At 43.1% G+C, this 24,807-nt stretch overlaps 3 protein-coding genes across 5 annotated transcripts in view; 1 reads left to right on the top strand and 2 right to left on the bottom strand.

Annotated features, from left to right (window-relative positions):
• The window catches only part of LOC135917766 (proliferation-associated protein 2G4), a 125,754-nt gene that overhangs the window by 28,276 nt on the left and 72,671 nt on the right, over positions 1-24,807 (bottom strand). The window lies entirely within an intron of this gene.
• Ppox (protoporphyrinogen oxidase) overlaps positions 1-24,807 on the top strand; it is a 50,442-nt gene that overhangs the window by 3,307 nt on the left and 22,328 nt on the right. Inside the window, exons 1-7 of one of the 3 annotated variants that reach the window (XM_065451355.1) lie at positions 6,479-6,594; positions 6,887-6,989; positions 9,104-9,238; positions 9,572-9,629; positions 14,639-14,835; positions 18,400-18,540; positions 23,809-24,030. In XM_065451355.1, coding sequence (XP_065307427.1) covers positions 6,900-6,989; positions 9,104-9,238; positions 9,572-9,629; positions 14,639-14,835; positions 18,400-18,540; positions 23,809-24,030 — 843 coding nt within the window. In that variant the 5' untranslated portion in view covers positions 6,479-6,594; positions 6,887-6,899. The other 2 variants (XM_065451356.1, XM_065451357.1) reach the window with 2 other exon arrangements.
• Positions 4,455-6,211, bottom strand: CCT7 (chaperonin containing TCP1 subunit 7). The gene has a single exon (XM_065451354.1). The coding sequence runs from the start codon at positions 6,111-6,113 to the stop codon at positions 4,509-4,511; it is 1,605 nt and encodes a 534-aa protein (XP_065307426.1). The 5' UTR covers positions 6,114-6,211; the 3' UTR covers positions 4,455-4,508.

Raw genomic sequence — 24,807 nt, forward strand, 5'->3', positions numbered from 1 at the left:
TCTTCGGCAACTCTTACACATCTCTGAAGGCTCCCTAACCTCTTGCTCCTCCAACACCCCACCGTCCTATGTCCTTCTCTGTCTCAAATTTTTTTTTTCTGCTGCCTTCCCGCTGTTTCGCTCCTGTCCTCTCATCTTGGAAACCACGCCTAGAGCCATCAAATGACATCGCTCATTTTCTTTTCAGTCTCTCCCTTTACAGCCAGCCGACAACGACTGCATGTGACGTCACCACACTAGCTCGTTAAACGTAACCTGCCGAGGATGACGAGGCCACTTTTGATGAAGATAGGTCCTCCTATCGAAATGTTGGCCAGCCTTTCTGAGGCACTTTATCCCTGTTTATAACCTTTATGCCAAGTTTAGATAGTGTGTATTTTGTGATCAAACCCCAGATTTGTTACTTTCAAAGGAACATCGCATACCTGTATGCAACAGGCAGCATAGTCACGTCTGTATTGGAAGCTATGGTTCTTACTACATGTATTAAAAATTAAATTATGGGGCTTAACGTGCCAAAACCACTTTCTGATTATGAGGCACGCCGTAGTGGAGGACTCCGGAAATTTCGACCACCTGGGGTTCTTTAACGTGCACCTAAATCTAAGTACACAGGTGTTTTCGCATTTCGCCCCCATCGAAATGCGGCCGCCGTGGCCGGGATTCGATCCCGCGACCTCGTGTTTAGCAGCCCAACACCATAGCCACTGAGCAACCACGGCGGGTACTACTACATGTATGGCCCTTTTGAAAGTGCAGCAGCCAAAATATTTTGAAAAATGGCATATCATTTCATAAGTGGCAATTAATTTGAAATATATTCTAATTTCTTTCAATGTTGGCAACAACATTGAGAAATTAAGAGAAAAAATATTAGGGTTGGGGCTGGGGGCACTATAGATTTCAGAGCGACATTAAAGGCAAATATGCCTCCAGCGAAGTTAGCATAGACTCACATTTTAAAAACAACCTCCTTTATTTAGTTTTCTGGTGAATTCATGTTAACCAGATGCAAGTGAAGGGTTGTGCATATACACTTGGACTTGCCCCTTTTTGACTTCATATACTGCATGTTACCAGTATAAGCAGCACAATATATTTATTTACATTCCATTGTATACGCACCATATGCAGCATGAAGAGTTTCTGGACTGGTTATTGTATTTGGCAGCCCCCACAAACTTAAGGCCACGAACTAAATGCCTCTTTATATACGTGGGCTGCAGGGATAGCCTTTTGCACAATAACCGGGGCAGGTATAATGTAAGAATTCCTTTCATTTGATCCTGCTTTCTTCTGCTCATTTACCGCTCGTGATCGACTGATCCTGGTGATTCCATAGTTGGAGTGCTGCTCGGGCAAATGACAAAGCAGGAAAAGGAAACGCATTGGAATAGAATTGTTACATCATCCCTGCCTTGGTTTCTTTATTTATGTGCTACAACCCAATGATTGTCTACAAATGCTGTGTAATATGAGCATGAATCTCTTTACACACATCGTCAGCATGTGAGTGACTTGTGTTTTGTACTTTGTATCATATCTGTACTGTGTGCTCTTTATTTTCTCATGTGCTATTTATTGACCTTTTTACCTGTCATGCTGTTTAGGTGAAAGGTTGCTGCACTGTACTGAACTGTGATTGCAAAGAAGCGTTAGACAGTTCCCAACCGTCATATCAGCGTTGTTATACCAGTATACCTGTTACCAGCACCAACTATTTATTGCCACATCTGAGAGTGACTTCTATAGTGTTGTGCACTGCCTAAAAGGTTGCAACAGCGTTCACTGCCCGTTCAAGTGCCTAGAAGTTCACCATACCACATACTGACTTGCAAGTCACTTATGCATGAAGCAAGCAGTCCAGAAGTATAGTGTTTTAGAGCCTGTGACCACATATGCTTTTGTGTCTTGTAAGTTATTTTGGCATAAGACGTGATCATGAAAAGTTATACTGCTATTTTTTAATGTTACCTCACATTGCGTGTTTTATAGACGGCCTATGAGTGCTCGCTTAATAGCAGGCCCTTTCATAAGGAAAATGTTTCCATTTTTCCACCTAACCTTTAGAAGGCCACGGTATTTTGTGTGGTGGGCCGAAAGGCAAAAATAAATGGCATTTAAATTTATCTGTCCTGTGTCTCGTATTTGCAGTCATTTTAGAAGGACTGATGCACTGTACTTCCTCGAATCTACTCGCCTGCCATAACGGCTCGGTGGCCATAGCAGTTCGGGGAGTGTGAGAAACTGATGCCATGGGTTCGACTTGTAGCTGCCATGGCTGCATTTGAATGGGGTGGAATAACATTTTGAAAATTGTGCTTTAAAGCGAAGCCTTCGTTACCTTTTCCTCGGGGTTAGCAGTTTGTTGTTTCCTCACCAGATATAGTCAGACACCTTTACAACAAAAGCCTCTACAGCGAAATGACCTGTATAAAAAGGAACTTATGTCCCAGCTGAATTCCTATCTTTCACATGTATGGTGAGAACCTCTACAACGAATGTGCCTGTACAGCAAAGAAATTTAGGTCCAACGATGGCTTATTTGTTGCTTTACAACGAACACCACGTACCAGTGCTGCCACTGCCCTCTGCCTATGTCACCAAGGTGTGCTCTGCGCTAGTGCCAAGAGCAGTGCTAGCGACCCACTTGAGTGTGCTGATGTTAATAATAGTCCTGCAATGCTACTCTAGGAATCGCTCAACTCGTACGCTCCTCTTTTGTAGCACATCAGCAGATGTGACAGATGACATATACATTACCGTTGATGACGGTGAGATCATGTAATAGTGTAAAGGAGAGAAACAGACAAGAAGGCTGACTCTCTGAACGCCTGTTTACTTCTGCCTCTTCTTCTTTCTATGTGCCCGCAGTCCGAGCGCCCGAACCCAAGTGCGCCGCTTTGTCTTCAGGAGATATATTACATTCGGCCACGGTGCGGCTTGCCATGCTGTGACTTGGCACACTGCTGAAAATGATTCTGGTGGTTGTGAAAGGTGCATGGGTGGTGAGAACGATGGTCGACATGACTAGGAAATCATCATTGTTGAGCCATCTGGTTCATGCGCTACCAGCTTTTCTCTTATCAAATATATCTACTGACGATGTTTTTAAAGCCAGCTGTGGCAGAAATGATGCGAATGTCAACAAAGGCAACAGTGATAAGGACTGTGTGACCAAACAAAGGATTTCGACGGCAAGGGAGGCAATAACGAAATTTGATGATCTGCAATTTTACCTTGTGTAGCTCTTGCATTTCATTGTGGTGCATGCCGCGAGTCTCCGTGCAATAAAGTTGGCTGCGGTTGCATATTATGTTGGTCATAAAGTGCACAAAAAAAAATTAGGGACTTATTCCGCCTCGTCTCTCTCAAATTAATGTTAAATAAAGTTTTCTTTTGTTGAATGTACTTAGCCTGCTCTAGTGTGAGCAGCATGATGCACAATGTTTACAACGAAATGACATGTATAACGAAGAACTTCGAGCAGGCCCGGCAGTCGTTCTTGTGACACCGCAAATTGCCGCAAGTTTCTCACTGCTCAGGAGTAGAGCATTCTGACGATTTCTTTTACAGGCGTTAACTGAACACTGGCCTGTTGCTGTTCACAGCAGCCATCCAGCATCACCCATTTGAATGCATGTTCAAGTTACTCAAGTTGTAAATGTTTTCTAACGAGCTCAGCAGGCATGGCTTCAACGTTTCTATCGCAGGAAACAGTGCTTCGTCTTATGCACACAGATCATTAATAGGAATGCTAATGTGAGTGCTCGTAATGCTCAAGCTAGCAGCATGAAAGTATTCATACTCTGGTGTGCTCAAAGGGCACAAAGAGTAGCCCGTCAGTGCCTTTATTCCCGTACCGCGACAGTTAATAAGCATTTCATAGTGTAGTGTCCTGGCCTCATGTCGAAACTTTAGCGTGGTGTAGCCACCTTTTACTTGTCCACATGGTACTTTTCATAGCCTTCGCATGTCTATGCTCATCTTTCAGCAAGTTTGAAAGGATGTGAAGCAAACATTTTAAGGGTGTTTGACATACATTATGTTCATTCGTCCCTGCACAAGCACAGGTTGCGAACTGATCATCACGAAGCATCAATTTGATAATGAAAGTGGATTGCTGGTTTTTTTTTTCCACCCTAACAATATATTTTGCCGTTATCTTGAATGATAAAAAACACAAAAGTACGAACATGTTTTTTATTGAGTCATTGCTTGCACTGTGTCCTTCCTTAAAAGATTTGGTGGAATCGCGTCCAATTTATAGTCTTGCAAGGAGAATTACTGTGTATGAAAAATTCTTGTGGTTCATTAAGGGTTTTCTCTCTAACAAAGTTTGCTACTACTACTATTAATACTCAGCTGACACTGCCCTTGATACTATAAATATACGAAGAGCTTGCACATATCTGTTAAAGGTTTTCGTCAATAAAAAGATACATAAACAGGGATACAAAGTTAACACAACTTTATTGATGGTCAGGCAAGGAAAAAGAAGGTGAAGTTCAGAAGGGCCTTCCACGACCCTCGTCATCGCCCCCAGACTTGGGTGCTTTGATCGTTTCATCCACCGAGAGGACAAGGCAAGCTGCTTCAGTGGCTGCTACCAGGGCATTTATCTTGACCACAGCTGGCTCCCATACACAGGCCTTCAAGTTATCCACGACGTCACCTTGCAGAATGTCGACGCCCGCCCAAATGTCGCCAGCGGCATGTCGCTGTCGCAGCTTGTTTAGCAGCGTGGTGGCATCGATGCCAGCATTGTCGCACAGCTGTCTTGGGATCACCTCGAGCGCCTTTGCCATGGCAGCTACCAGAAGTTGCTCCTTGCCGGCCACGGAACGCGAATAGTCCCGCAGATGCTTGGACAGCTCCATCTCGATGGCACCGCCGCCTGCTACAACAGCGTCGTTTTTCAGTGCACGCCGGACAATCATGATGGCGTCGTGAAGAGACCTCTCTGTTTCGTCGATGAACTGCTCGGCGCCGCCACGGAGGATGATGGTAACGGTACGCGTTTGTGGGCAGCCCGTGAAGAGATTGTAACGTTCGCCGCCGATTTGGATCTCCTCAAGCAGCGCGCAGCTGCCCAGGTTGGATTCCTGCAGGTCAAACACCGTCGAAAGGATGGCGCCGCCGCATGCCTTGGCCGTACGCCGCAGGTCTTCGTCCGTCACCCGGCCCGCACAGAACATGTCCCTGTCGGCGAAGAACTGCGTGGCCACGTCGCCGATGGGCAACTTGGAGAGGACGACCCGCGCCCCGCTCTCGTGAATCTTGCGCAGCTTCTCGTACAGCACTTCCCACTCGGCGTCCACGACGTTCTGGTACTCTTGAACGCTCTGCACACGCACCTCGGCATTGTCGCGCTCAGCCTTCAGCTCCAGCTCGATATTGAGGAGCGCGATCTTTGGGTTCTCGTATTTCTTGGGTTGCATCTCGAAACCCGCGTACGAGAAGGTCTTCTTGAAGGCAACGCCCGACACGAGCATGGAGTCCTCAAGAGCACCTCCCTGCACCTTCTTGATGCCAATCATGTTGAGCGGCAGCAATTCGTCCAACTGCATGACGGCTTCCACCACCATCCGAGCAAAGAACTCTTTCTGGCCGGCGATCAGCTTGGAGCCGAGCGTTGTCATGGCGCAGCGTTCGAGGAGTTCGCGCTGTTCTTTGCCCTTCTGAACGGTAACGGCGATCTCGCGAATTTTGGCCACTGCTAGCTCGACTGCTTTTCTCAAGCTGCGAATGATTACTTGAGGATGGATGCTCTCTTCGACGTAAGGCTTGCACTGCTTGAGGAACTCGCTTGCCAAAAGTACCACTGTCGTCGTACCGTCGCCCACTTCGGAGTCCTGGGACTTGGCGATATCCGTCAGCGTCCTGGCGGCCGGATGAACGATGTCGAGCTGCTTCATAATCGTAGCACCATCGTTGGAAATGGTCGTCTTTCCAGAACTATCGACAATGAGCTTGTCCATCCCACGAGGGCCAAGCGTAGTCCTAACAGCGTCAGCTATTGCTTGACAGGCATTGATGTTACTGATTACCTGCGGCTTCCCTTGGGAATTCTCTGTGCCTTCTTTGAGCAGAATGATCGGTGCCTGCATCATCTTTCTACGTTTGTAAACAAGGGTTCCGAGAGCCCTTGACTGAAAATGAATGAAGTGGTAGTAGGCGCGTCAAAGAATCACGCCGCCGGGAGCAAAACGTGAAGTATGCGCATGCGCGAGCGCCGTTTGAGCCGGCGGCCGCTGCTTACAGCGCAGGCTTGCTCTTCGGGCTGATTTTAACCAAATATGGGCACCACTAATGGCGCGCTAGTGCTCCCACGCACTTAGACATTAAAATGGTAGTTTTTATTTGTTACTCCAGCAAACTTCAATAAGTAAACTTGTATACAACGTAATATATATTGACAGCTAAGGCAACAGTTTTATAAAGTTCTGTCCACAAAAACGAAACAAAAAAATAGATGTACGGCGGCATGACCGAATGCACGTAGGCGCACGTGTGCCAGTCTTGTGGGTGTGAATGCACTTTGAGCGCGTGCGTATCTGTTGCCCATGCTGTTGCCCATGTGTTAGTCACGAGGTACTGGTTTGTTTTGTTTACCTGTGGGCATGCGCTCGTGCAAGGCGGACTTTTTTAACTGCATCCTACGCTAGTTAAAGAGTGCATCAGAGTTGTCATTGAAGTGACTTTTTCGGGTCACTAATTCATCTGTCACCGAACGACCTTTAAATCCCGTAAATGATTATAGATTCGCGTTCTTAGTTATCGTCCAGTGGTTCAATATGTCTTCAGCCTGTCGCTTGACTGCGGAGAAGGGGACTGTGGGAATAAACGTTCAAGTTGAATTCATATTACGCTTTACTCATTGCAGGAAAGCTCACGAAATGGCAACAGTCGTCGTTCTCGGCGGTGGAATCAGTGGCCTCACCACGGCATACTACCTTTCCACTCTTGGGAAGGAAGCCGTGAAAAAAGTGAGACATGTTCATGCTATCTGTGAATGAATGTCTCAATCAACTCGTCAGTGTACAAGAAAATAAACGAGCGAAATGAGTTCTACTTGCATATATAACCACCGAATGAATCATATTCACGTATACATGCGCTAAACAGGGAATATTAGCCGCAGTGTTTTATAGGTCCGTGGCCCACAAAAAAGCGATAACACGAAGTATTTAGTAGGTTGACTCGATCTGTGATAGTCGTAGTTTGAAAGCACAGCCTTTTCACGTAGGAACTGTGGCACTCGGTATGACCGAAACGAGCCAGCCATAGTATGAATCTACTTAAAGCAGCAAAGCGCACTCAGTTGTGTCAATTGGCAGATGTTGAATGCATACCATGAAAGACAACACCTCCCTGCTATGATAGTCCCATGTACTGCAGAGTGTTGCATATCTACAAAAACAGAGCACGTCTCTGCCAATGGTATTTTATTTTCATTTCTCCACTGACATTACTTAAGCAATCCATGCATTCTTCATTCAACAATTAGCTCTGTCATTCATCATGTACACTATCTCTCAGTTTTGTCTAAACCTAAAGCCTGCTGCTTCTCAAAGTCCCTTGAATCAAGTTCACCTGGTGCTTGTATAGAATTGCCAGGATCGGTTGGTCTCAAACAGTGGATGCCATCAAAGGAATTGCTACATTATACTAGCCTACATGAAATGAAAGTTCTCCTTATTGTCTGGAAAAAGTGGCAGTTGAATTTCATAAGCGCATTCTCAAGATTGCAGACAAATACCTGGGAAACAGATAAATGACTGTTGTACCAGATGAAAGGGGGTTAACCGAGGGGCCCGACTGTTGTACCAGATGTATCATACGAAGCCAACGAACACTGACACCAAGGACAACACAGGGAAAATTACTTGTGCTTAATAAATGAAATAAAGAAACGATAAATTAATGGAAATCAAAGGGGATGAAAAAACAACTTGCCGCAGGTGGGAACCGAACCCGCAACCTTCGCATTTCGCGTGCGATGCTCGCAAAATGCGAAGGTTGATGTCATCCACCGTTTAAGACTAACCGATCCTGGCAATTCTATACAACCAGCACCAGGTGAACTTGATTCAAGGCACTTTGAGAAGCAGCAGGCTTTAGGTTTAGACAAAACAGAGATAGTGTCCATGATGTCGCGTAGTGGAGGACTCCGTAAATTTTGACCACCTAGGGTTCTTTAACGTGCACCTAAATCTAAGTACACGTGTGTTTTCGCATTTCGCCCCCATCGAAATGCGGCCGGCGGCGCATTCAGAAACATTAACACTAGCCGTACTAATCAATGAATGACATATTAGTGCGGTTCTACTGCATAAGGCACACATGATCAAAATAAGTGGCAGCAAGGTATTCTGGAGCTCAGTATTGGCTTGAAATTAAATTAGCTTGTTAATGTGTAAAGAAGAATGATATCCTGCCTGCAGTGCAGGTGTAAGACAGTTGTTTTGAGCATACTTTTCATAGTTTTAACATCCAATTTCTTTATCATATATCATTTTTTGTTCTAGCAATAGCTGCCCGAACATAGCATTTCCTAAACTGTGGACTGCAAAAATCTAGAGTTTGCACTGATGCACATTTATCCAGGTACCTGCAAGCAGCACCACATTCCTCATATTGATTGTGAGCACTACATCAGCTAAAGACTAATCCTGACACCATGGAATGCATTGGGATGCTGCTAGTTTTTGCCTTAGAATGACTTCTTTCTCTGCATTACTTTGTGGAACAGTTAAGTAATGAAACACTGAAAGGTCCCTGAACAACTTTCGAGTGAATCTAGGGGTCTGCAATGGCTAAACGTTTAAGAAATACTGCCCTGACACGTGTGATGTCCATAACAATAAAAGAAACAGTGAATTCATTGCGACATTGCCGAAGCGTAAATGTTAAATTATGACTGCAAATTTTCTTACTTAGACCATCACTTTTTGCTTTTCTGGCCCAATATATTGCAACTTCTAATTCATTCAACATTCACATTCTAGTATTGTCATTCTTTTTTTTTTTTTACTGCTTGCTTGTATAACTTGCACCTTGATGCACTTGATGATGCAATGACAAAGTGGGACATTTGCAGATCTTGCTCATAGAAAGGACTGGGCACCTGGGTGGTTGGATTCGATCCACTGCACTACCTGATGGGACAGTATATGAACATGGGCCTAGTTCATTGCGTGCTGGGGGTAACTCGGGACGAAACGCCTTACAGTTGGTAGGTACGCAAGCGTTATGTGCTGCCTGTAGTGTCGCTTTGTTTCGATGCCATGTGTCATCTGTAGTTAACAAGCAATGAGAGACGCTTCATGGCTACTGGTGGTTGCTTCTGTCGTTTGTTTCAACTTCAAAAATGTTCATTTTCTTTCTAAACAACCATTTTACTGTCCGACAATATCCTATTTGTCATTGTCATGGTTGTTTTAAATATATTCCGAATCTTAACACTACACCTGTTTGATCTAAAGAGTTGTGGGGTCCTACATTTACAAGTAAACCTTTGCGAAGAAACCCTATCTTGCATCCGTACTTATTAACAAAATGCTTTCAGGCTCAGGACCTGGGATTGTCTGAGCATGTGCTGGCAGTGCCTATCTCCTCATCAGCAGGTTAGTTGGTCTTTATCTTATTTGTTCATAAATTTGTATATACAGTGCTATGACAGGCAAGAGTGCACGGAAGCATGTATGCAACATATCATTTTAGACTTTATTAAGCTGTCAATTTACTTCAAGATGATATAATTTGCAGTTTTCAAATCCATTTGTTATTCAAACCTGTATTCCAGGAAACTTTATCACATAATCTTTCTAAAATGCTTCCTAATTCATTACAATACCATATCTTCGTATTTATAATTGGCCGCTGCGTTTAACTCAAACTGCCAGTTGGATCCATTAAGAAAAGGAAAAAATTCAACAGGCAGATAACTGTGTACAACTTAGTTCAGGTCTTTATAGAATTAGCCCTGTATTATCGCTGGCACAAAGGAAAGCCCCAGAAACATTGTTGTCCTGCGTGCTACTTTCGGCACTGCTCTTTGACAAAATGTTAAACATGTCATTTTGGTTTGTCGTGATTTGGAGTGCACCTGTGAGGAAATTCAATTTTCAGGCAGGGCCTTGAAGTAGCATGGAGCGTATCTCTGTGAAAATGCACCTAAATATGTGGGAGCACTGTTTTTGATTTGTTTCTTCCATATTGCTGCACCATTTGCCATTCCATGTGGCCGTTTTCTCACTGAAAGCTTTTTTTTTTTTCAGCTTGCTGATAGTGCATTTCTGGAGAAGAGATTGTACTCTTTACTGTTAACTCTCCCAAGGACCACTAGGTGTCTGCGTAGTACAGCTTGAGAAGCACTTGTCTAGGGTTGTTAGGAAGACCTTTGCAGCTACTACGTTTCTAAAGGTATTTGCGATGACGCAGTGGAAAATGCAAGCTAAGTGCACGACTTGCTCTCAGAAAAGGAAATGGCAAAGGCAAAACCACGTTACTGTAGCAACACAGCTTCACATGCGCAATAACAACAGCGAGTGTGTGGCCCGAAGAAGCTTTTGCTCCTGGGCCTTATGAATCTATTATGCTGAAACATAAAGCGTGTTTTTAGGTTGTTTCAATCTGCAGAAAGTATATTATTATGTTTTCAGATAAAAGGCATGGACGTTACACCTCAAGACTAATACCTACATTTTGTTTTTATAACTCACGGCATCTTTTACTTGTAAAATTGTCATTATGGACAGTGAAAAAGTGCTGAAAATCTGCAGGCTTTGGTTTTAAGACACTCCTGCTACCCGGTATTGGCACCATTGTCTTTCTTGCTCGCTACATTTAGTGGGTTACATCAGTAGACAAAACCGGAAGCCATCCAGGGCCTACAGCAACTATCCAATTTCTCTTAGCCAAAGCTCCCAGCACTGCCACGAGAAATGGCGGATGTGTCAATGGGACGAGCATCTATTGACACACAAGCAAGCAGTGGTTACGGTGGACCGTCACCAACACTGGTGATACTGCGTTAAATGCTCTCAGTTTTGACAACTGCTCCAACGGCAGGGCTCAGAGTGCCTGACAGTGCTCAACACGAGAGGATAACGATTGAGAAGAACCAGCCAAAGGCAAAGTGCATGCTTTCTTTCAACCAATCGAAGGCAACGCTGCTTGTAAGAGCGTGCTAGAGCACTCTGAAATGACCAGCCAAAGATGCCATAATTGTTGCCCTTATCCTTGTGGATTGATATAAATATCCCTTATATTCACTTACTTTGGATCTGTTTTTGCTTGTAAATCTTCCTTGCATGGTCCCACAATATGTCCGGTCTGCTTTTCTGTCAGCTTCATCCAGGCCTCCACTGAGATTTCATCTGATCCTGGTGCTCGTCCATTTTATTGCAGTAGCAATTATGTGGACACTCCAGGTGCATTTCCACCATCGGTGTCGCCGTGATATTTCGTATAAAGTTCAAGTGCGATAACATTGTTGATGCGAGCCACATGCTGTATGTGTGAGTGAAAGCGTGCAAGTGTGAGCCAATGATAGTGGGTCAATCTCTCACGCGCAAGGGAGGAAAGCGGGGAGGTAGCGTGCCATCTTCAATCACACACAAGGCACAAGGGGACAGGATAGGGAGGCGTTCTACTTTGGTGGCGGCTGCATATGATGCGGCAGCACGGGCCCTTTCTGGAAAGCCATCCACGAAGGGGACAGGGTGCGCTGCGAGCCGATAGCTTTATGTGCGCTATGTACTCACTGATGAGTTTGCATTGCAGTGAAAGGCAGCACAGAGGTCAATTTGCTCGTTGCTGCTGCTGTGCTTCCTCACTCCAGCGTTTTGATAGCATGTGTGTGGTCATGGAGTGAGACGTGTTCATGTTTGTTTCTGGATGCGTGACACCATGCTTGTTAATTTAGTTAGAAGCAAATGTTTGCAAATTTATACGGCTAAGAAAACTGACAGCCTTACTTTGTATATCTGTCTACTAATTTGCTATCGCAATTGATGCTTTGCCTTTCCGGTGAAACTGCAACTTCTTAGTCCTTTTCAGCGCTGTTTTGATCTTCCATTTTTATGGCTTCTGCAGTCAGTGCTTCATTCAGCAATCTATTGTGTTACTCTTGTCCATTCTGCGCATTGACCAGTTCTGTAATATAGTTATGTTGTGCCTTTTGTTCTTTGTTCGAGTTTATGAATGCATCATCTTCCTTTATCTGCTCCATTTTCCGAATATTTGCATTTATCTTTGTCAACACTGCAGAAAATAGCTTCTCTCTGCTTCTTGTCATGGGTAGTGTCCAGAATTGGGAATAGTTTTTGACTGTGGACATGCTAGCTATTCTGTAAGCTTCCATTTGTGCTTAAAAAAACTTATCTTTTCTAATTACTTAAAAAAAAGCAGAGACAGATAAAACCAGACTAGTTTCTTATGGGTGCACTTCATTTGAACAAAATGAGCCATAAATTTACCTGAAGACATGCTGTCAGGTTGCTTTGTTGCTCAGAAGTCAGACACTACAAGTATACATTTATTGCATCACCTTGCCGTAGAAAAAGCGTGTGTATGTACTCCAAATTCTATCATTCTTAAATATTCAGATCAAGAAAGCTTTCCCATTGCTAACACTTTTTAAAGAGGCACTAACATATATTTTCAAAGTTCTGGAAATTCAACCGCATGTTTCTTGCATGTGAAAGAAGGTCACTTAAAAAGTATGAAAATTGGTAAATATGAAATATTGTAATTTGCAACTAAAAGCTTGGTCTCAAAATGCTAGATCTGGTGCCATCGAGATTATCACGATTTTGTGACACAGCAAAGTTTGCCGACGCTGAGTAGCAGCAGAGCTATAGGCATGATAACTATGGTCGTGAGAAAAATAAACACATGTGCTGTGCATGTATCTTCTGGCTTTGCTTGCATGTAGCAGCTGCAGTGATTGCAAAAATGGAGTGACCCAGTGTATCATGAAGTCATGATGCATCCTACCTCCCAAGTACTGAAACTAGCTTGTAAAAACAAGTAATAAATTAGATTATTTAGGATACTTTGATGCCTGCAGGCATTTTTTCTAGGGTTTAAAAGTTTTGGACCTCCATTTAATGCAAAAAATAAAAGAAAGAGGACAAGCTGAAAATGACATCAGTGTTTCGTTAGCCCTTTTGAGGCCAACTTCAATGATATATTGGGCCATGTAAAAAGCCTAGTTTAAGATCATGTAGGTATAGAGGAGCCTGCGTGTAAAATTTGCCTTTTGAAATACGAGTGGGAGTATCATGAAAAGCTCTCAAATACAGCTGCAGGAGCTTGGGCAAGTTGGTGTAACATTCTTTTTTAACAGCGCAGAGGACACGGACAAGACGAAGGAAGCACCACGGCAGTCAGCGCTGTGTATGTGCACTCGTCTTGTCCTTGTGCTTTGCGCTGTTAAGAAAGAACAAACACAGCTGTTTTCAATACTGAAATTGAAAAAAGAAGAAAGAAGACGCCACCACTAACGCTTGCTTGAAGTGATGCATGACCTCATTCGCAGCTTCTCGGTATGACCTTTACGATCTCAAAGGCCACACTGCTGTGTAGCTTAGATACTGCGACTACTGCAGGGTGCCACGATGAGCCCCCTCTCCATGTGAGATGCTCAGATTGCTGTGGGCTCTGATTGGTCTGTGTGGATCTCCAGGTGTGGCTACGTAGTGCACTGAAAAATCTCGGTCGCAGCATGCTGGGACTTGCATCATAGCGACACCACCAGGTGCACACATCGTCTGCTTAGGGGCTGATTAAAGTTTGCTAAGAAAAAACATTCGATTACCAGCTCTGCAGCTTTGTCAAGATTGGTTTAGTGGTATATACTACTAATTTGTAACCAATTTAGCCAAAGTGAAATTTCGTTGCAGTTGGCCTTTAGGTGTTGTGCCCGAGTGTATACTTGTCTTGGTGCACACCCCTGGCCATGCCCCAGTAAAGGAGTGTCATTCTTTCCGCACACTCCTTGCCTTTTCCCCGAGGCAATGAACATACCCAGCACACCGATAGACTGGCTGTGACATCTACACAAAAGTTGGTTAAACTAAAATTGTATGGCATGTTTTTATTTTATACATTGGATGGCACAACAAAGCTTATCTGTCAGTGTTGCTTGCTCATGTGTCTTGTTTTCCAACATGACAAGTGGGCACAAAAAGCCATGTGTTTATTTAACAATGAACTTCTTATGAACTCTGCTTCAGAGGACCTCAGTGTTGATGCCAACATGTCTTCAAGTGACAGTGAAACCAATGACATGTTACATAGAACAGCAATTCTCATAATTAATATAATTAGCATGTTCCAATTTGTTCTTTGAATTTCCAAACTAAAAAACTTCGTTAAATGTTCAGCAACATATCATCAATAAATATCACTTGAATTTAAAGCCTGCTATTGTGTTACTTGGACAGAAAATGAATTTGTTTCATTTTGAAAGAACCTCCATCACACAGCAGGTGGAAACCCCCGAAATTCTTGACACTCGAAGGACTAAAATGGTCGACGAACCGTGCTCTCAATTTGGAATGTGCAATTGAGCTGAGTGGTGGCTGTTGACTCTAAGGCACGGCATCACCCCTCCCCATTCTTGCAGGGCAAGAGCGATTGGTGCTGAACAAGGGCCGCCTGACCCCACTGCCTAGCACCTTCAAGGAGATGCTGTGGCCTGGTCAGATGTTCCGCACGCCCCTGCTGCTGCCTCTTCTGAAGGACCTATTCTTTGCCGGCCGCCCTAGTATAGGCAGTGACCAGAGTGTTCATGATTTCATGCAGAAGCGCTTCAACAAAGAAGTAAGCACACATGCTCTATCACCTTTTGTGACCTGGTCAGCTGCAAAGGGCACACCTCACATACTAGTATAGCAACCACATAAAGCCAACAGACAACAGACAGACACGTTGTGTGGTTATGATTATGAAAATCGAGCCCCTCGGTTCCTCTTCATCTCACTCTAGTATCACACAGTTTAGATGATTAAACCTTACACTGCCACTTCCAAGGTAACTTGGGGACTGACACTTACCTAACTGCTACGCCTGAGTATAGTCGCATTTTCAATGCACTCCCAGCCTCTTGTGATGCAACTTGTGCAAAAAAAGCATTGCATATCCATTGTGCCATATATGGAGAAGTCATCTACTAAATGTGCAAATTTGTGAGTTAAATTTCTGACAGTAGGCTGAGCACATTTCAGATGCTCTGCCTATCCTGGCAGGGTGCCATGGTGAGCAACTGAGGCAGGTCTATCCACGCTTTGACAGACGAAGAGATTTGAGAACTGTTCAAATTCTGAATCGGGAGGTAGCGGCGACAAAGAGCCAGCTTCTATGCAGTATGAAATGTCCACTGAAGCAACACACGAAATAAATTTAGCACAAACGGGGTTAACAGGGCAATCTTCATGTACATAAGTTGCTTTCACTGAGGGCTTCATTTTAATAAAGCAAATTGCTCTGCTGTATAAAGTCAACAGGCACTGAAGCCAACGAAAGCATAAGGGTAATTAGCTGTGGTAGGAATTGAAATGTAGGAAATAATGAAAAAAAGAGGAATTAAAGTGGATGAAAAGATAACTTGTCACCAGTGGTGACTTAACCCTCAACCTTCACGTTAATTTTAAACCACAACTAATTACCCTTGTGCTTTCCTTGACTTCATTGCCTTTTGGCTTTTCATGGTCGTGATTAGCAAAAACCGCACCATTCTGTTTCCTTTCTCAATTGCTTGGCTAGTTCTTCATGTTTAGTTAATAGATGTGAAGTGCAAAAATAAGACAAAACTAGGAGGGCAGCTACGCAGTTATGTAGACCACACCAGCAGCTACACTGGTGAGCACTGCTTGTGGCCTTTTTAAATAAGTGTACAAAATCACACAATAACACCTCTAGCTTTGGAAATTGTTCACTGGTGATGCAACATTGGAATAATGTACTGCTATCTATGTATGTTAGGCTTAAAGCGACACTAAAGCGAAATAATAAATCAATTTAGACTAATGAAGCATTGCTTGGAGAACCCTGCTGGCAGTTATTTAAAAAAAAATAGTTTGATTATTAGATGAGAAAATGAAGGTCCAAGCATCAGTATTTGAATTTCGCACCGAAACCCCAGCGCCGGTACGTCAGCGTGACGTCAGGGATTCCAAAGTATGTTTTCGAATTTCGGCCACGTTGGCTGAGTGAAGGTTCCCAAAACTTGCCATGTTTAATATTTAGTTCCTTTAGAACACAATGAAGTCAGTCTGTACCGCTATATATAATTGGTAGGCCCTAGAAGATGCCATCAATATCCAAGACCTCACAGCCCCAAGGTGCGGGAACATAAGTAGGCATCGCCACCCGTATTTCGTTGTGGCGCCTTTTCTGGCTTACCAAAGTTTTATCATTGTAAGAGTGGTGTTTTTGGTGTTGTAGAACGGTAATTTACTGATGCAGAAGAAATCGTTTTTCACTTTAGTGTCCCTTTAAGCAATAATTTTGTTTTTTTGAAGTCTTGAGTTCATAGTTTGTATATTTATAGTCGCTCATTGTGTGCCGACATTTCCTGTATATGTTCTTTGTTTTTGGGTAAAAATCGATCATTCCCGATTTTTGCATCCTGAACAATGTTTACGAAAATTGAGTTAAACCCAATTTCTGTCTGGTGTTTGCCCTTTTGTAAAGGATAATAATAAATGCAGGCATTACAAAACTAATACATAGACGCTTCCCACCTTAGTGAGCAAGTGGTCAAGATATCTCATATTATTTACATATTAATATGGTAAATGTCTCTTTTCTGCTTAACACACAGGAGAAAAATGGCATATGGTATAATACCTTCAGTGACTGCTGTCCTTCAATAAATCAAAGCTTGTTCCTTTTTTTAGTAGACATGTTTACATGAATATGTGATGTGCCATTGGCACATCACATCACACGTCCCACATGTTGCATACATGTAAATGGCAGCAGTGCGCCAGGAAGCAAACGCAGCACTGACATTGCTCTGCATTGCAAATGGTAGCTGTAACTATGAGAGGATGTTTGTCCAAGTATGTTACATTCAAAGAAGGTTGGCTGGTTTGACTAGTTGGTATTCTGTTAATTTTGTTGCAAGAGGATGTAAAACCAGTAAAATAGGAAGTGAACAGACAAGGACGAAAGGCCTGACAGATCTAGGATAGATGCAGCTGTGCTTACATGCATATGTTAGGGTATGTCAACAAGGGCTTGAAAGATAAGGAAAAGCATCACACCTCTTACAAAGCATGTGTGCGTGCACTACTATTTGTAAATTTTTTCCTTTGTTAAAAGGAGTGAAAAGTACAAAGTAAAGAAGGGTTTGCCAAACACTTCTCTGTTGTTGTTTCAGTTCATGTGGTTTCTTTTAAAAGACTGAGTAACACCTGCCAACAAGGATTTGTATACATGAGTTCATCACACGATTTGTGACAGCTCTTTTCTTCACTACATGTTCCTTTGAGTTATTTCACTTCTTTAAACATAACATTAGCATGTAAAAGATGATTGCCTGTGTTTTTCAATTGTGAAAGTTACCAAGAAAATGTTGAACATTGGGCTGCCACACAGCAATATCCCCCGGTTTTTCACTCTAAAAGTAAAGTCTTATTTTTACCTCCTGAATAAAAAAAAAAGAAGACTGATACCAAGAACCCTATGTATATAATACAGAAAAGCATCAATAAAGAAAGCCTTGTCTATTTAAAGTGGGATGCCTTTGAGTCTTAGAGTATTTATTATTAACACTATTTTTTCTGTTTTCTATGTTTATTGGTTAACAGTAGTAAAGGAAAATGTGGTCAATGTGAAAGCCACTGCAAGATTTCTCCTTTATTAAATTTATAGTTCATTTTATTCATTGCATATTCAAGCTTTCCCTGAATAAGCTGCACCACCTGCAATGTTAAAGTTATTAAAGGAAGGAGGAACTAGTGTAACAAAAGTAATCTCTAGGCTAAGATACATTCTGTTTCTGAAGAACCCTTTTTTTTCCTTCATCACCATCTGCTTATTCATATAATATCTGTCTGTTCTTAAAGTGAACAGACCTTAGAACATTTGTCAGATGAGCTTGCTTTGTCAGCCAGGCAGTCTTCATTTGCAGCACTTATAGTAACATACTCAGATGCAATGTGAGTGCATGATCAGGCTTTAGCCAAAAATACAGTCGCAGATGTTTACATTTGTTACACGCATCTAATGATGCTTATTTATTGAGGCATCTAAATGGGACCTGTTGATCCTCTTGTTTACTGTGCTCCTTGTATTTCCCTGACCACATTACTTGAATTTTTTGTTTAGGATGATATCTGTAGGAACTGTTCGCATCATTGATGCAGCCACATTGTACAGGTTGCCGACTACATTATGGATCCCGTGACACGCAGCCTCTGTGCTGGCTGCTCGAAGGAGATCAGCTTCAGATCGCTGCTGCCTAATGTGTTTGAGGGTGCCATAATGCATGGCTCTTTGGTCAAGGCTCAGATAAAGCAGGTGAGAGTTCTCATTGTCACTGGGAAGTTAAAGGGGCCACGACACCAAACCTTGTAGCTTGAATTATGCATTGTATGTTAAACTGCACTCATCCAGCAGCAAGCTGGCATAGTTTGAGTGCATTTAGTGTGGTAAGAGATGTCTATTTGAGTTTTTGTCAGATCACATTAACTGGTGATGAACCAAAATTGAGCCTCTAGCACTGGCTCTTTCACAGTAACAGAAGGCAATCTTCAAGGCCATGCTTTTGTGTTCTGCAAGCACAAGAAGGGATTGCAGAAGCTGGTAATACACCATGGTCACCATGCTTTGTTTCAATTTTCATATGTGTATCTCAGTAGTTAGCCAAAGTTAGTTTCTGCAGGTGCTCTTGGGCTTGTGCCACTTGTATCACATGTGTTAAAGATTTACGGGCACAATTCAGTGTTAATACCCTGGTTGCGTCGTTTGGAGCTAGAGCTTGTAGAGCAAGATATGCAATGTTGTTTCAAACTGTTTTGGAGCAGGCGACACAGCACTGTCCCTGCATTTCCTAACGCTACACAATCCACGCCAAAATGGTGGCCGCTGTTGATGGAAGCAAATAAGAGGTAGCGATTTCAAATTGAAATTTCAAGTTAAAATGTGCACTAATAGCTCAGTTTTTTGTGTGTATAACCATATTGGTCTCTCTGCTCTAAATTAAAATCATAAACTAGGAATAGCTGAACAACTATGTCCAATGCATTTCATCTCTCTTAGTGGCACTTTGTCAGCATGGTGTAACATGGCGAGACAAGATGACATGCGACACCAGTTGCATTGGTGATTGTTAAAAAAATAAGTACACAAAGATTTTAGTATTGTAAATACTTCTGATGTTGCAAAAGTTGGCCCTTTCATAATAAAGACATATCTTACAAGTCTTTCAGAAGCGTGTCAATTTACTGTAACCCAGTTGACATGCATATTATTTGAAGCCAGGACGAGCCGGCTGAAACTGCAATGCAATCTACACAATTAGACATGAACAGCGTGTCTCTTTGTGAAGGCAAATGTTACCGAGAATTGCAAAAGGAACTCTAACTGTGCATTGCTAACCCCCATCTTCGTGTGCTGTCACTGGCAACATGATGTGTGTGGTTTGCAGCTATTGTGATGAATCCAGCTCGTTACGTTTTGTAGCTGTAGGTGCTAACACAAGTAATGAGAAGTTTAGCCTCCCATAGCTGTCATCAGCAAGAGTGCTAAATATTTTGACATTCTGACTAAGTGATTTCACATTAAAAAATGTGAGCCACTTTGGCACGTTCGCCTTGTGCCGCGTGCCCTGTGCGGCACATCTTCGTCTTGTCGCATTGCATCGCCGACCTCGTGCACCTTCTCTGTTTCCCATTCACCCTCTTGCCAATGTCGAAGGGGTGGAAGGGAGGGGCGACAAAGGCATACCATGCAGGGTGCGAGGCACAAAGGTGGGTGTAGTGAATCGGCTCGCGATTTTCTTCTTTGCTTAGATTTTACATCCTTTTTCTTTTCACCCTAGGCAAGCAGTAGCCAGATTTAAATGTCAGATTCAGTAATGCAGCATGAGGACATTGTAATTTATTTAGAAACATTGTAGTGGTTTATCTTACCATAGAAAACACACAAAGGTTCACAGTGGTAGATAACTTTTTGGCTGCTCATTGTTAAACCAAGTATTGTTAAAACCAGTAATGTATAAGTAATTTCAGCTCTACTTCTCTCTGTCTAATTAAAATGTTTGAATATTTGTCCCGTCGCTTTTTTCGTGCAACCCTGTTATAACAGTTATCAGTTATAACAATGGGATTTCCTTATCACTTAAATATTGTTATAAGTGGGTTCGAGTGGACATACATTAGAGAGTTGTGGCTTGTGCGTACACATAACTACCATTTACAGAATGCCGGGTTGTAGGGGGCGTAAACGTAAGTAGCTGGGTTCATGGTGCCAGCATGTGACAAAGAGTTTAACCATAGAGGACACAGAATTAATATTGCAGTGACCAACCATATCCTATTTATCAGCCGATCTAAAGTGTCAGCAGTGGCACAATCAACAACATGCGTCCCTGTTGCTTTATATTTCTTCAGTAAAAACACCTGCACAATGCAAAATTATTTTGTGCATTGTTGGACAATATGTCACAAGATGTCGCTACCAGTATTGTTACTGCCATCCACATTTACTGCAACTAGGTATCTCCATACAGAATTTTAGGCAGCCAGCAGGGGCAGGCGTTTGCTTTTTATTGTGAGCTGCAGTGAATAACAGCGGTGGCTCGCCAGCAAAGCAGCAGGTTCTTGTCGTGATATGTTAGTTTGAAACATTGCCTTTTCTAGCTCACACCTAGTCAGTTGTCTTCTTTTTCATCCATCGTGAGCATCCACTAGTGGCATTGCTACATATCTCTCTCCCCCATGCGCAACATGATAACAAAAGGGAAGTTCTAAAGAAAAACATACAAGGCATGCGGAAAAAGGTCAGCAAAGTCTGTAAATCCGTGAAACTGCATAAAAACAGTGGAAGAAGGGGAAGAGATATATGTAGTGACGACACTAGCAGGCAGTACAGATTGATATGTTTACAGGCAAGCTAGAGCCCTCTGTTTGTTTAACACCTTGAAAATAACTATGCTGGTCCAACACACATGTTGGAACATGTGTGAAGCAGAGCTTTAATGAAGCAGTTAATGGAATGTTTCAAAACTAAATACAACCATTAGATTGCCTTTATTGTCATTCTGTGCATGTAATTTCATGCTTTAATATCATGCACTCTTTTATGCTCATGCACTACACACTATTCACAGTCTATGCCGGAATGCAAACAGCAGTTTATGCGAATGCACACTGTGAGATGTTCACGCACTGATGTCGTGTGGACAAGTGCAATGCTTGGTGTTTGTCAAGGGAAGAATGTTTAGGAAAGATGCATGTGTTTCTTTCAACATGACATGATATACTATGGTAAGGTTGACTATTATTCATACTATTTGTCCACTTCATTCCTGTGTCTGTGGCCTAATGTAAACGAGCACGTGCACACATGTAAAATGTGGATGTGGGGCAGCCACCAATTGTCTCAAGGAGTTATGTACTTACATGGCATTGGCAAGAGATAAAATGAGATTGTGGCCCACTGTCTGGAGTATCGGACTGTTGTGCTGGGAGACATGGGTTCAACCACCCCATTGTATACCCCCTATGTTACCCCTTTGGGGACCTTTAGGGGTATTATCAGGGTGTCTACCAACCGGGAAAACCGGGAAAATGGGGAATTCTCAGGGATTTTGAGTAGTCTGGAAAAAGTCAGGGAAAACTCAAGGAAGTTGGGCTTCTATTAGGGAAAATTAGCGGCGATTTTATTGAAAGGGTCGAAAGTCGCGGTAATGCTGGCTCGAGCAACAAACAGGAATCGTAGTAAATCGTCTTTGACGCCTTGTCGTCGGTTGGAGGAGTTGCCAGTGTACGGTCAACGACCGACTTTCCGTATTCCCGATAACTTTGACGCCTTCGCGGCACTGCCACGTACCCCATAGAGTCAACGTATCGGAATGCGTGAAATTTCGGACGCGAGAACTCAGTGTCGTCCGATTTTTCGGACGTTTTGTCGTGACCGCACGTCCAAAACGGCAATGATCAAAGGCACCACCACTTCCATTCTGATTACTTCGCCACCTCGAACCGGCACTCTAGCACGCAAATCCGCTGGCAGCCGTTGCCACCACTGCGGCAACGCTAGGCCTAGCTGCTTCGACGTTCGCTATGAAGCTTCTTGCCGTTGGGTGCCGAGTTTTTTATTGAAAGAATTAGCTGCTGTCAGCAGTGGCACGGACTCCGCCTCTGTGGTCCTCGCGATTGGTTTAGAAATTTAGAAAACACGGTGCGTTGCATAATGCCGGTTCCCGAAAGTCAGCTTCGCCTCTGTACAGAAATGTTACTGGGTGGAGCATACGCAAAAGTATTGCAATGAAGCATAACAAGCATGAGAAGGGGCTATTGCCACGGAACACAGTATGTATTCCTTAATTATACACACGTGCACCCGGTATTTCCTGTGACAGTACGATCACCGATATGCCTAATATGTGTACCGACAGGCGTTCAGAGCGTTGTCGAACATGCCTGTGGCGGTTTGAGCCCCTAAGGGCAGTAAATGACACGCATTTATTTTTTTCCATCTGGCCGATTTTTTGGACGTTTTCGCGGCCCCTAGGAAGTTCAAAAATCGGTCGTGGACTCTGCAACTGACCAAGATGCTTCAAATGGTCCTTGGGGCGAACGAGTGGCAGAAGGAGGACAAGAACAGAAATGATCTATGCATTGAGGAATAAACGGGAAAGGAAGCTTGCTGCCGCCGTTTTGAAGGAGCTTGAGCTCAAAAAACAACATTTTGGCTGATGCCGAGAGACAGGTGTCCCTCGTCAGAACCAAAATAAACTCTTTAAAGCAGTGAAACACAACACGCAGGCGTCGTGCACGGGCTTAGAATATGCCAGGACAGTTGAGGTTGACATACGAGCTGTTGAGAGAGAATCTCAATTGTGACAGAATTCGGGCCTCATACCACTGAGCTTGTATCAGTTGATAGAAATAGCTCATATTCGAAAATATTTGCTTCTGTATGCATCTCCTTTTAATTCGTATTTGAGAATGTGCGACACCATTTGCATTTTTTTCGAAGACACTTTATTTGCTGTGCATTTTACTAACCCCTGCATTCTATTCTCTTGAATCACATAAACGCTACTCCTTAGTATTCAAATTGGATTAAGTCGCTTTTTTATATTTCATGTGCTTACTGGACAGTGACAGCATCAGGCAATATGGTTTCAGCCCGTCTTGACATAAGACATAGTTCTGCATCACTCAGGGAAATTTGCAAAAGCACTGAGGGAAAACCTGGAAAACTCAGGGAATTTGGAAATGTCATCTTGGTAGACACCCTGATTATGAAATAAATAAATAAATTGGATATGTAATTGTTTTATTTTCTTTGTTAGAGCTATTTGGTAAGACAGCAGCAGCAGCCGCAGAGCTCTGTGGTCAAAAAAAGGCTGGGAGAGCTTGCAAAGAAATCATTATAAAGGGCCACCAAAGGAGACACTCACTGTCAGTGTTATAAAGGGAGACTACTGCTCCACTTGGCTTCATGGTTACCACGGTGACAAGTCACAAAAACATGTCTCTGTGAATTAACGCGAAGCAACTGCTAGATGGTTCTCGCCTGCATCTCATGCTGGAGAACTTTCGTTGCCTTCTGCAGACCAATGAGGCCCAGCATACTGTCAACATGCTGAAAATGGAGGAAGGTGGTGCTGACAGCTTGGCTGCCCGCTCTATCGGATGGTCCGTGTGGAGCCTACGTCGTGGCCTGCAGCAGCTGTGTGACACGCTCGCAGAAAAGCTGGATGCAGCACCCAACGTCCATGTGTATGTCAATGAAGCCAATGTGTCATTGAAACCAAGTTCTGAGGGCCAAGTCTTGGTGAGTGTGCAGTTGCACCTCAAATATGTATAAATAGGCAAATTAAGTATCACTGTGATTGAGTGCTCTTCACTGCACTGAGTGTCAAGTTTGGCAACATGGTGTTGCACAGCAAAACAAAGGGTTATTTAGAATCAATGGTGGGTGTGATTGACAAGGCAAAAACGAACTGAAGATGAAGTAATGGTACTTGGAAATGGATCAGTGCTGCTGCTACATTATATAGAAAAACAGTTTGTGTGACCTTACAGACTCATCATAGTTTTGGTAGGCTACTTGCTAACAAGTGGCTATTACTCCAAACTTAGACAAGGAAGTGGCAGCTACAATATTTGGTAAACGACGACATATGAGCAGCACTTCACCAGATAAAGAAAAATGCTGTTGCTCTTTCTTAGCTTAACACTGCTGGTCACGGCGTATGTCTTCAGCTTTGTCTGCATTGCAACAGATGAAGTTTACAGCCATCTCGTTGAGGTTACAGTAGATTTGCCCTTGGAACAAGGGTAGCATATATTAGGCATGCTAATAAGAGGGCCTAGTTAGTGCACTTGTCATCATCTTTGAGATTGAAGTAGATGTTTCCCACCTTTTTTTCAAGCACTGGCATCTTGGTCCAGGCAGAATCTATCAACATATACACTGTTCACAAAATTTCTGATAATGGCATGGGGAGTTGTCAAAGTATCTGTGCTGTGACTTGCTGCTAGAGGAAAGGCAACTATCAATGAACGAAAAATGAATTTTTGTGGGAGTAGGATGACTTGTGCCGATGTT

The sequence above is a fragment of the Dermacentor albipictus genome, chromosome 4, assembly GCF_038994185.2.
Source record: "Dermacentor albipictus isolate Rhodes 1998 colony chromosome 4, USDA_Dalb.pri_finalv2, whole genome shotgun sequence".
NCBI lineage: Eukaryota > Metazoa > Arthropoda > Arachnida > Ixodida > Ixodidae > Dermacentor > Dermacentor albipictus.